This window comes from Podarcis cretensis (assembly GCF_951804945.1).
Source record: "Podarcis cretensis genome assembly, chromosome: 2".
Classification (NCBI taxonomy): domain Eukaryota; kingdom Metazoa; phylum Chordata; class Lepidosauria; order Squamata; family Lacertidae; genus Podarcis; species Podarcis cretensis.
Window position 1 is genome coordinate 125,956,218 of NC_137171.1, and position 12,376 is coordinate 125,968,593.

Genomic DNA, 12,376 nt, shown 5'->3' on the forward strand with positions numbered 1-12,376 from the left:
CTTTTTAAACGGGAAATTCCCTTATTCCGAATAATATTCCTCGCAAGAAAAGGGAAAAGTTGACAGCTGTGCTCCCCAGCGCGCCATCCTCTCCATCTGGAGGGGCCTCGCAAGAAGAGCAGGGAGGCGGGAGATGCAGAAAAAAGTGGGGGTGGGTCTCTATCCGCTTCCTTAAACCCTTGCGTGGACGACTGTTCTCAACCTGTGGGTCCCCAGATGTTGTTGGACTACAACTCCCATCATCCCTGAGCTCTGGCCTTGCTAGCTAGGGGTGATGGGAGTTGTAGTTCCACAACATCTGGGGACCCACAGGTCTCTACCGCCAGCAGGGCCCCACGCGACACGGATGCGCCTCTCGCTACACGCGCGGAGCCAGGCGCGCCCCAGGGATCCCTGCCTGGGAGAAACAGGAATCCGCAGCGTCGGCGTCACGTCTGAGGCCTCGGTTCAAACACAGCCCTCCTTGGGGACGGGGGCTCCCGCAAGGACCCCCTAAGGGTGGGCACCGCATTTCAATTCCAGCACAGGCACCAGAAATGGGGGGGGGGGAGAGTGCAGGGCAGCTGAGTATCTCTTGCCCCCCCCCAAGGAAAACGCGTGTTGGGGGGGTTGCACAAAAGGAGATCGTGCAATGGAAACCTTGCAAATGTTGGGTTTGCAGCTGTATTGCATAGATCCGGGACCCCGTCGCTGGGTTTTTTTTGGGGGGGAGGGTGTCTCTTTGCCGCCGTCCCCCCCCCCCTTTGCTGCACCTTTACCTCTTTAGTCTTCTCTGGCCACCCGCTTCCTTTGTTCGCTTTTCCGATTACCTTCCTTGCAATATGAACGCGGAAGGAGGGTGTGTTTTCCACCGATACCCCCCTCCCCTTTTTAAGCCCTCCCTCTGCTCCCCACGCCCTGCGCTAGCTCGGATGGGAACCGGACGTGACCTCGCTGCCTTGTGACTCTTCCTCTTTGGGCTCCGTGGGAAATTGCAACACGCCCCCCCCCCCCAATAGCTGTCAACTTTTCCCTTTTTTAAAGGGAAATTCCCTTATTCCGAATAGGATTCATCGCAAGAAAAGGGAAAAGTTGACATCTATGCCCCCCCGCTCCATTTACCGTGGGGGCAATTGCTGCAGGCTGATCGAGATTAAAATTGGGTGCTGGGTGGGTGGGGGGGAAAGTACCCTTCCCCCCCACCCCGTGAAGCAGCTCCCCCCCCCGTCTGCACTTAGGGTTTGCACATGGTTGGAGTCGGACGGGGGGGGTGGTCTCCTCCCCACAGCGGAGAACTGAAAATGGGGATGGGGGGGGGTTGGTCCTCTTTTCACGCCGGAGATCGAACCTGGGTCTTCCCTATACATGCAAAGCGTCTCCTCTGTCATTGAGTTGCCCCCCCCCCCCAAGGAACTGACTTTGACCCCCTCCAGCAAAACGGGCAGAACAACACCGGCCTACTTTGCAGGGCGACACTCCCCTTGGGAAATGGGTGTCACAGTGGCGCGATCTCTCCCCCCACCCCAATTAACAGAGATAAATGTAACCCTGTGTAACCTTCAGATCCAGGAGTAGTTTTTCCAGAGGTGGGGGGCCGTGGGTGGGTCTCTTTCCGTGCCGCCACCGGGCATCGAACCTGCGACCTGCTCACAAAAGAAATAGGGATTTTTGTTTGCAGGGAGGGGGAGGGGGAGGGGGAGGGGGAGGGCGGATCTCCTGGCACTCCTCCCCCCTCCTCTCCCAGGGTCAATGAACTCCGCTTCCTAGAGAGGCAGGAAGTTTGTGGCGGGGGTGGGGTGGGGTTGTAGAGGCTGAATGGAGGGGGGGGGGTCTCCATGCACATCCCCAGGCGAGGAGGAGGCCTGGAGAGGAGAAAGAGGTGCTGCGTATTTGGGGGGGTTTCGGGGTTGGTGGGGAAAGATTCGCTTTCCTTGCACCTGAATCTGCAAGCAGCTGGCGGGGGGAGGAGAGAGGGAAAGGATTCCCTTTGCAAAGGAAAGTCTCCCTGCTCCCCTTTCCCCTCTTGGGATCTGTAGTCCGCCTCCCAAGTGGATCTCGTTTCTTCGGGAAGCACCGCTGTGCTCATGCATGTTTACTCAGAAGTAAGTCCTACTCTGTCCATCCTATCTAATAGCGCTCTCGTTTATAACTGCAATCCCCCTCCGCTCCTTTGCTAAAGCCCCCTTGGGGTGGGGAGGAAGGCTTTGGCGCAGTAGGAGCAGCCCCCTATATGGGGGGCGGGGGCTTGGAGAGCTGCTTTTATAGCCCCAGAGCTGGAAAGCAGAGTTGCCTTTGCGTTGCGGGAGATGGAGGAGATTTTGAAGAGGAGGTGGGGCTGTAAAAAGTAAAGGGACCCCTGACCATTAGGTCCAGTCGTGACCGACTCTGGGGTTGCGGCGCTCATCTCGCTTTATTGGCGTACAGCTTCCGGGTAATAATAATAATAATAATAATAATAATAATAATAATAATTTATTTATACCCCGCCCATCTGGCTGGGCCTCCCCGGCCACTCTGGGCGGCTTCCATAGAAACCAAAAATACAGTAAAATATCACACGTTAAAAACTTCCCTGAACAGGGCTGCCTTAAGATGTCTTCTGAATGTCAAGTAGTTGTTTATCGCTTTGACATCTGCTGGAAGGGCGTTCCACAGGGCGGGCGCCACTACCGAGAAGGCCCTCTGCCTGGTTCCCTGTAGCTTTGCTTCTCGCAATGAGGGAACCGCCAGAAGGCCCTCGGTGCTGGACCTCAGCGTCCGGGCAGAATGATGGGGGTGGAGACGCTCCTTCAGATATACTGGACCGAGGCCGTTTAGGCCTTTAAAGGTCAGCACCAACACTTTGAATTGTGCTCGGAAACGTACTGGGAGCCAATGTAGGTCTTTCAAGACCGGTGTTATATGGTCTCGGCGGCCGCCCCCAGTCACCAGTCTAGCTGCCGCATTCTGGATTAGTTGTAATTTCCGAGTCACCTTCAAAGGTAGCCCCACGTAGAGCGCATTGCAGTAGTCCAAGCGGGAGATAACCAGAGCATGCACCACTCTGGCGAGACAGTCCGCAGGCAGATAGGGTCTCAGCCTACGTACCAGATGGAGCTGGTAAACAGCTGCCCTGGACACAGATTTGACCTGTGCCTCCATGGACAGCATGTGGCCAGCATGACTGAGCCGCTTCTGGCGAACCAGAGCAGCGCACGGAAATGCCGTTTACCTTCCCGCCAGAGTGGTACCTATTTATCTACTTGCACATTCGAACCGCTGACCTTCGGATCGGCAAGTCCTAGGCTCTGTGGTTTAACTCACAGCGGCTGAGGAGCAGACAAAATGCTAAAGGAAGTCGGCCTTAGATAGAGTTTGGAAGGGGACCCCCCAGTGTCATCTAGTCCAACTCCTGGCAATGCAGGAATCTCAGCTAAAGCTTCCAGGACTGATGGCCCTCCAGCCTCTGCTTAGAAACATCCGAGGAAAGGAGGAGAGTCCTCTACCTCCAGAGGGAGACGGTTCCACTGCTGAACAGTTCTTCTTCCTGGTGTTTAGCTGCAATCTCCTTCATTGTAACTTGATGCCCTTGGTTGAGGCCTACGCTCCAGAGCAGGACAGAAACAAGCATGCACCCTCCTCCACGTGACAGCTGTTAAGATATTTGACAATGGCTATCCCATCCTCTCTCAGTCTCCTCTTTTCTGGACTAAACATACCCAAGTCCTTCAACCGTTCCTCATAAGGCTTGGTTTCCAGACCCTCGATCATCTTGTGAGATTCCTTGGCAAGAAAAAGGCTGCTATTGGAAACAGTCAAAGGGAACCAAAATGTGGGTTTTTGGGGAAGGGGGAAGCCCCCCAGCTCCCCTTTCAGAACTCGTAGATAAGGGGGGCTGATGGACTGTGGTTTCCTTGGAGCCTTGGAGAGTCTTCCTGAGGTTGCTCATGTTGAGGGGGGAGGCAAATGGGGAGGAGTCCCTGCTTCAAAACAGGAGGGAAGGGGCAAATTTTGGATTTCCTGGAGCCTGAAAAAACACCTGGTCAGTCTTCCTCCTGCTAGGCAAGGGAAATGGGTGCATGGATGGCGGTATTTGAAATTGATTGGGATCTTAAGGGCACTTTTAAAAGCCTCATGGCAAAAGACTGGAGGAATTAAATAAATGCCCACTCCCCAGTTTTGGACTTGGGGGGGGGAAAGAAATATATTACCCCCCAGCTGATTTTGATGCTGTCTCCAAAAAGAGGCTTCTCTAGACATGCTCTGGGAAGATTGTTGGGGGGGGGGGGAGATGAAAGCCGGCGTGGGTGGGCATGGGGGAGGGATCTGGCCCCTCTTGCAGGACTGGCGCAGCTGAAGGTCTTTCTCCTCTGTCGCTGAAGCCTCACTCCTGCCCAGTCTCCTCGCTTGCCTTGAAAACATTCAGGTTGGCAGGAGAGCCTTGTAATGCTATAGGCTGAGCATACATATGTACATTCCTTAGAGGAAGGCCTGGGGCACCATTGTTCGTCAGCATGCCTCCATCCCCCAAACTACAATCCCCTAAAAACTGAATAAACTTTTAATATCCTGATCTTCATGACATCCTTCCCGTTCTCTGTCTTTCCCCTGCAGGCCCAGGAATGGCCCTTTGGAGAGCTGCTCCCTGTTTTGAAGTGCATCGCGGCAACACCTGAGAGAGTCCCAGGAATGTCCCAGTTTACGTCTCCATTCCCTCTGTCTTCCACAGGCAGCGCAATGGCCCCAGAGGCACCGTTTGGACCGCCTCTTCTTAGGGGTGGGATGGAAAGAAGTGCCAGGCAGCTCCCTCAGGTAGGGTAAGGGTATCGGGTGTGGGGAGGAGAGGGGGGAAGAGGAAGAGAGGGGGACAAACCAGCCTCTCTCTGTGTTGCCTGGGGAATATTTGTTATTACAGTGGTACCTCAGGTTGCAGACACTTCAGCTTACGGACTCCGCTAACCCAGAAATAGTACCTCGGGTTAAGAACTTTGCTTCAGGATGAGAACAGAAATCGCGTGGCGGCGGCGCGGCGACAGCAGGAGGCCCCATTAGCTAAAGTGGTACCTCAGGTTAAGAACAGTTTCAGGTTAAGAACGGACCTCTGGAATGAATTAAGTACGTAACCACAGGTACCACTGTATTTCTATTAGTGGATTTATCTTGCCCAGGGTGATCCAAAGAGGCTTACGACCAACCAACAAAACAGACAGGGATGAAGGGGATCTAAGAGAAGTTATCTCCTCCTCCTCCTCCTCCTCCTCTTCTTCTTCCAGGCTGTGGTGACCTTTGAGGATGTTGCTGTCTTTTTCACGGAGGAGGAGTGGGCTCTGCTAAATTCTGGCCAAAGAGCTCTGCACAAGGAAGTCATGGAGGAGAATTATGAGATGGTGGCCTCTCTGGGTAAGGATGCATTTTTATCCCTCTTGCCTGTTAGATGTGGAAGGTGTCGACCAGCTCTTTCTGCCATGTATTCATGCAGAGTAGGAATAATTTAAGAACAATAGCCTGCTTGGATTCCCCTTTTTTGCAGATGTACCCTACGATATTTGCAGCTATGCTCTCTGAAGCAGCATCCATATATTCACACACACACCCCTTGTGACAGTGGGGACCACAAGGCCCTCTCCTGCTCATGTTGCTTGTCTTTATAGGATCCAGGTATGGTAATCCCTCCTCTTTGCTTTTGCAGTCGTAGATATGGATTGATTTGAAATGGCCAGGTGATTTGTGGCCCAAAGTAGCTAATATTACTGCTTTCCTTGGTAGAATTGGACCTTGGTTCCTGTTGGGAAGAAAGACAAGATCCATTTCTCCAGGTCCCTAAAGAAGGGGAGATATCAGAAGGTAGATGTTTAGCTGCATTTGGGGGTCCTTTTTTTCCTCTGGAAAGAGAGAGAGCAGAAGCCTGTTCCCTTTATGACCTGCTTCTGGGCTTCCTTTCAGCATCTAGTTGGCTCCTATAGGACTCTGGGACTAAATAGACCGGGGGGGGGGCAGCCCATGGGACTCCACCCCCCGCCCCAGTTCCCGCTGTCCCCAGGCCATGACCCATGACCACCTCTGCTTCACATCCTCCTTGAGTCCTTTTTTCCTTCCTGGGTTGTGTCCTTGAAATCTGAAGATGTTTCCTGCTTGCCTGGGTGGAAGAAAGAGAAGGGTGTGTGTAGAAACTGCTCCTGTCCAGAGGTTGCATTTACATTCGTTGTTACACCCAGTTCTGCCTCTGGTCCCACAGAGTGCGAGCACCTGGCCCTCAGGCTGTAAAAAGCTGCCCTCACAGGGTCCAACAGGGTTTTCTTCTGAAGAGCAGAGCTGGCATCCAGGCTGAGGTTTAAATTTAAAATAGCCTCCGTGTTGCTTCTGAGGTTGATGTACAGTGAGATCCTCTTCACAAGTGCCAGGTGGATTCTGCCCTTCTTCTATCCCTCAGACGGAGTGTTAAGATCTTGCCTTCCCCTTATTTTGGGAAGGGAGCCATGGCAGTAGTAGGGCTTGGCATGCCTGGGTATTTTGCACTCGGAATTAACTAGCTGCTTTGAAAACATTTCCCAAACCAGACTTCATCGCTTGGGTGGAAGGAGACAATCCAATTGGATGGTGCTCTGAGAAAGGGGAGAGATAATCAGACACGGCAGTGCGAGGTGACAGCTTGTGTGAGGTGGAGCAGGAAGGGACTCGTGGTGTTGTCTTGAGAAATTAACTTCAGATTCAGCTGTGTGGGGAGATAAGTGCTTGAAAATGGTAGAAGAGGCAGAGAACTGAGCTCGGTTCTCAATGGGAGTCTCTGCTTCTACCTTGCAATTTGAATAACATTTTCTTTTTCTTCCACCCCCAAAACAGGTAATGGGCAGAGGAGAGAGAATTATGAGGAGCCGTCAGGAAATGTGGAGCATAAAGTAGGGAAAGAGACATTTGTAAATCAACTGTCACGCCAAAAGCATATAGGCAGAAACGAGTCAAATAATGGGAAAAGGAAGTCTTCCACTACTCAGGACATTGGTGTCCATGTAACCCTGAACTCTCAGGAGGAATGCACAGGAAGGAGTAGTGTGGAGTGTGAAAAGAGCTTCACTCAGAGTGGAAGCGTTAGTTTACATCAAAGAACCCAAACGGGGGAGAAAGCGTTTCAATGCACAGAATGTGGAAAGATCTTAAGCAGTGCTGGTAACCTTATTAAGCATAAAAAAACCCACACAGGGGAGAAACCATTCAAATGCATGGAGTGTGGAAAGAGCTTCAGCCAGAGCGGAAACCTTATTGCCCACCAAAGAATCCACACAGGGGAGAAACCATTTAAATGTATGTTGTGTGGAAAGAGCTTCAGTCTCAATCACCATCTTACTTTACATCAAAGAACCCACACCGGGGAGAAACCACATAAATGCATGGAGTGTGGAAAGAGCTTCTGTACAAGCAGTTTGCTTATCGCGCATCAAAGAACCCATACTGGGGAGAAACCATTTAAATGTATGATCTGTGGAAAGAGTTTCAGTCTCAATCACCATCTTACAATACACCAAAGAGTGCACACTGGGGAGAATCTGCATAAATGCATGGAGTGTGGAAAGAGCTTCAGTTATAAGAGTGCACTTACTTTACATCAAAGAGCCCACACTGGGGAGAAACCATTTAAGTGTATGGAGTGTGGAAATAGCTTCAGACAAAGAAGAAGCCTTACTGCACATCAAGGAACCCACACTGGAGAGAAACCCTATGTATGCATGGAGTGTGGAAAGAGCTTCAGTTGTAGGAGTGCAATTACTGTGCATCAAAGAGCTCACACCGGGGAGAAGCCATTTAAATGTATGGAGTGTGGAAAGAGCTTCAGTCGGAATGGAAGCCTTACTACACATCAAAGAACCCACACTGGGGAGAAGCCGTTTGAATGCATGGAGTGTGGAAAGAGCTTCAACCGGAGGACTGCACTAACGGTACATCAAAGAGAGCACACTGGGGAGAAACCATATGAATGCATGGAGTGTGGAAAGAGCTGCAGTTGTAGGAGTGAACTTACTTTACACCAAAGAACCCACACGAGGGAGAAACCGTATGAATGCATGGAGTGTGGAAAGAGTTTCAGTTGTGCGAGTGCACTTACATTTCATCACAGAACCCACACTGGTGAGAGACCGTTTAACTGCATGGAGTGTGGAAAGAGCTTCAGATATAGCGGAAGTCTTACTGTACATCAAAGAGCCCACACTAGGGGAAACCATTAAAATGTAGAAAGTGTGGAAAGAGCTTCAGTGGGAGTGAAGACCTGACTGCATCTGAGAACTCTCACAGGGGAGAACACCTCCAAGTGATTGGAATATGAAGAACAGCAGTAAATGCAGCAAAATTGCTTAACACAGAAGAATTTACAGAGGGAGATACAAATCGAGATTCACTGAGTGTAAACAGCACTTCACTAGAAACTGAAGTATTTACCACACATGGAAGAACCACAACAGGGAGGAAACTTGAGTGTAAAAACAAGCATCTTGTGGAACCTGAAAATGCATGATGATAGGTTTTGTTGCCTCTAAGAAAAATAAGAAACTCCTAGCACTGCTATGCTAATTGCCCACGATGGTCTCTCCATTCTGCCTAATGTTTTGGCCATTTGGCATATTATTATTAATGCAGTAAGTGGAGAAGGAAAGGAGGCAAAGTTTACCCACTTGGTCAGAGGTGTGGCGAAAGGCATTGGTCAGCTGCTATCACCCTTTCTTTAAGTGAAACTCTCATGTGTCTCAGATTTCACCCATCAAGTATTCAGAGTTCCTAAGTGGTTTAGAGTGCCTAGTTGGGATATAACTGACTGTGACTTTTTATTTATTTACTACATCAGACTCTCCACATAGGGAAAGAATCACAGGCCAGTGCTTCCAAAGGGATGGTTGTGCCAGACCTTAAAACCTGAGCTGCTTTGTTTTGTAATCTGTTCAAACTGTTTTCTTGCTTTCCCCCTATCTTTTATTCTAAATAAAGTTTCGCGATCCGAACAGCTCTTCAGTTTGCCCTATTGCTGAAGCTCTTTGGGATACTATCTGCTCAGATGCACATCAAATATCAACGTTAATGATGCTTAGATTAAAACAGCTGTATGTGTGGCCTCCCTATTAGAACAGCGTGGCCCAAATCTTAGAGCCCTCCCACCTACTTCCCAAAGCTGGGAAAGTTCTAACTTGGCTTTGGGAAGGAGGTAGGAGGACTCTAGGACCCTGACAGAGGCCTCACACCTCTTTTTGGAGCCCAGCACCTCACTCTCCCCACTTTGGGAAGGTGGTGTGAGGGCTGGTGGGGTGTCAAATGTTGCTGAGGACTACAACAATAGAATTGAGTGCTGCTTGCACTCCTTATGTGGCAGAGGATGGGGGCCAGGGAAGTGACCCAGGAGAGGGGACCTGTGATTTATGGGGTGTCATGACACCCACCAGTGGAAGATAGGAGTGCCTGGCGTGCTCTGGTCCATGGGGTCACGAAGAGTCGGACACGACTAAACATCAACACCACAAGGTTGGAGTCAGGGCAGGTGGAGGAAAAAGGGACGTTCCAGGCAAGGGATGGGTGAGTAGTTTCCCCAAAAGTCCTTAACATAATTTCTATGCAGAAAATGGCACCCAGTCATTTTTGAGGTACAAATGGAGAATCTTTAGGCACAAAACGCAACTGGTGCCCTGCTAATTTCAAACCCTGGTCAGAGTGCTCACCTTACTTTACATCAGATAACCCACACTGGGGAGAAACAAAATATAAAAATTCCTTCCAGTAGCACCTTAGGTAAAGGTAAAGGGACCCCTGACCAATAGGTCCAGTACAGGCCGACTCTGGGGTTGCGGCGCTCATCTCGCTTTAATGGCCGAGGGAGCCGGTGTACAGCTTCTGGGTCATGTGGCCAGCAGGACTGAGCTGCTTCTGGCGAACCAGAGCAGCGCACGGAAACGCCGTTTACCTTCCCGCCAGAGCGGTACCTATTTATCTACTTGCACTGGTGTGCTTTCGAACTGCTAGGTTGGCAGGAGCAGGGACCGAGCAACGGGAGCTCACCCCGTCATTGTGGGGATTCGAACCGCCGACCTTCTGATCGGCAAGTCCTAGGCTCTGTGGTTTAACCCACAGCGCCACCCGCATCCCCAGTAGCACCTTAGAGACCAACTAAGTTTGCATGCACATGAAAGCTCATACCAATAACAAACTTTGTTGTTGTTCAGTCGTTTAGTCGTGTCCGACTTTTCGTGACCCCATGGACCAGAGAACGCCAGTCACTCCTGTCCTCCACTGCCTCCCGCAACTTTTATATGCCTGTTGTCTTTCTCCATGGAGTTTTCTTGGCAGGGATACTGGAGTGGCTTTCCGGTTCCTCCTCCAGGTGGATCACGTTTGGTCAAAACTCTCCACTATGACCTGTTCATCTTGGGTGCCCTGCTCGGCATAGTTCATAGCTTCTCTGAGTTCTTCAAGCCCCTTCGCCACGGCAAGGCAGTGATCCATGAAGGGGATAACAAACTTAGTTGGTCTCTAAGGTGCTACTGGAAGGAATTTTTAAATTTTGTTTCAACTACGGTAGACCAACACAGCTACCTACCTGTAACTAGAACTATTGGGAGAAACAGTTTAAATGCATGGAGTGTGGAAAGACCTTCAGGTGGAGAGGTAACCTTACTATGCTTCGCAGAACTGGCAACCAGGGTAAACCATTTGAATGTATGTAAGTCACCTATAAGTTCCAGTGCAGGTAATGCACAAATCCAGTAATCAATAATAAGCAATAATTGGTAAAAGGCTAATTGGCCAATTACCGTAAGCAAAAACACAAGTCATTTAAAGCAGGAACAAATGTTATTAGCTTACAAAGAATGAGCCCCCAAACACCACAAACTGAATCTGTACTTCGCTAAATTAAAAATTCTGTTTTTTCTTTTTCTTTTTTGGAGTAATTTTTATTACAATTTGAAAAGGGCATGAGAAGGAATAAAGGTGGGAAAGGGAAGAGAAACAGGGAGGAAATAGAGAGAGATGAGGAAGGGAAAGGAAAGAAAGAGAATAAAGAACTTGTGATTCTTTGTCAGCTATATATAAACGTTATTCAACTCATCCATTCCAATGTAACACCCAACAAAACTACTTTTGATAAACTATTATCAAGATTCTTATTTTTGTTTTTGGAGAGGGGGACTTTTTTTTAATGCACTTTAACGGCACTCTGTGAGCACAGCCTGGCCCCCCCCCTTCTCTCCTACAGTGTGTTTCCCAAGCCGCTTCAGCTGAGATTCCTGCACTGCAGGGGTTGGACTAGATGACCCTCGGGGTCCCTTCCCACTCTTAAGATTCTGTGATGCCCCACAAGGTGGTTAAGTTAGTTTCTTTTTTCCTACATTGGTGTCTGGTGCTCTGTCCCTTTTCCCCAGAGTCTGTCAGCTGCTAGAAAAGGTAGCAATCCAGGTTTTGTGAGATTTCAGTAAGGTCTCTGATGAATAAAGCCAAGGCTACATTTGTCAAAGGATCAGTCTGGTAGTTGTTGTTCTCTTTGACATCTGGTGGGAGGGCGTTCCACAGGGCGGGTGCCATCACTGAGAAGGCCCTCTGCCTGGTTCCCTGTAACTTGGCTTCTCGCAGTGAGGGAACCGCCAGAAGGCCCTCGGTGCTGGACCTCAGTGTCCGGGCAGAACGATGGGGGTGGAGACGCTCCTTCAGGTATACTGGGCTGAGGCCATTTAGGGCTTTAAACGTCAGCCCCAACACTTTGAATTGTGCTCGGAAACGTACTGGGAGCCAGTGTAGATCTTTCAAGACTGGTGTGTCTCGGCGGCCGCTCCCAGTCACCAGGGAAGACCCTTGCAATGGACATTTGTGGGAACGCTTAGAAGGGCATTTGGCTTCCTTAATAGCTACGGTCGAAATTAAACTTGAGGTTTGAGGGACTCCTCACTCCCCCCCCCTTTTTTTTTGTTTCTGAGGGAATCTGACAAAATAACCTCCAGGAGGTTCTCTCAAACTTCAGTCGACATGGAGGTTATTTTGTCAGTTTCTCTCACAAACAAACAAACAAACAAACAAACACGAATTGGGTGATGAATCTGGTGGGGAATCCTGGAGAGCAGGATTGGACCAGATGAGGCCCCTTCCAACTATGATTCTGTGCATGCAGAATATATAACACAGATGCGATTCCTGTGTTGCACGGGATTGGACTAGGTGACCCTTGGGACACCTTCCGTCTCCACATGATTTTGTACTGTGTATGAACCTCAAGGACCAAGTGGCTCAACGACGGCCCCCCATCAAGGCCGCTTCAGTCTTTGGGCTCTAGAAGAAGGGGATCTCCCCTCATATTTCCAGAATCCATCGGATCACCAGCCAGAAGGCATCTAGGCCTGGGTGGACCCAAGTGGGCAGCTCTTATTAACAGACCTTTCCAAGTTTTTCGACAATT

At 50.0% G+C, this 12,376-nt stretch overlaps 2 protein-coding genes across 5 annotated transcripts in view; one reads left to right on the top strand and one right to left on the bottom strand.

Moving 5' to 3' along the window:
- The window catches only part of LOC307208622 (uncharacterized protein), a 32,628-nt gene extending 30,965 nt beyond the window's left edge, over positions 1-1,663 (bottom strand). For 3 of the 4 annotated variants that reach the window (XR_013835200.1, XR_013835201.1, XM_079963418.1), the window contains exon 1: positions 1,537-1,663. The gene's annotated coding sequence lies outside the window, so the exon portion shown is untranslated. Of the gene's footprint in view, positions 1-758; positions 867-1,536 lie in introns of those variants that run through there. The other variant, XR_013835202.1, reaches the window with a different exon arrangement.
- Positions 1,664-1,851: 188 nt separating this feature from the next.
- LOC307208524 (uncharacterized protein) lies at positions 1,852-8,950 on the top strand. The gene is made up of 5 exons (XM_079963181.1): positions 1,852-2,081; positions 4,573-4,770; positions 5,232-5,358; positions 5,725-5,802; positions 6,799-8,950. Exons 1-5 carry the CDS (start codon positions 2,064-2,066, stop codon positions 8,175-8,177), a joined length of 1,800 nt encoding a protein of 599 aa, XP_079819307.1. The 5' UTR covers positions 1,852-2,063; the 3' UTR covers positions 8,178-8,950.
- Positions 8,951-12,376: the final 3,426 nt, after the last annotated feature.

What these genes read in the sequence shown, in the direction of transcription:
- LOC307208524 (XM_079963181.1), top strand. An exon ending in GTGCCAGGCAGCTCCCTCAG is followed by an intron (nt 4,771 to 5,231) that starts GTAGGGTAAGGG and finishes TTCTTCTTCCAG; the next exon opens with GCTGTGGTGACCTTTGAGGA. An exon ending in AGAAGGGGAGATATCAGAAG is followed by an intron (nt 5,803 to 6,798) that starts GTAGATGTTTAG and finishes CCCCCAAAACAG; the next exon opens with GTAATGGGCAGAGGAGAGAG.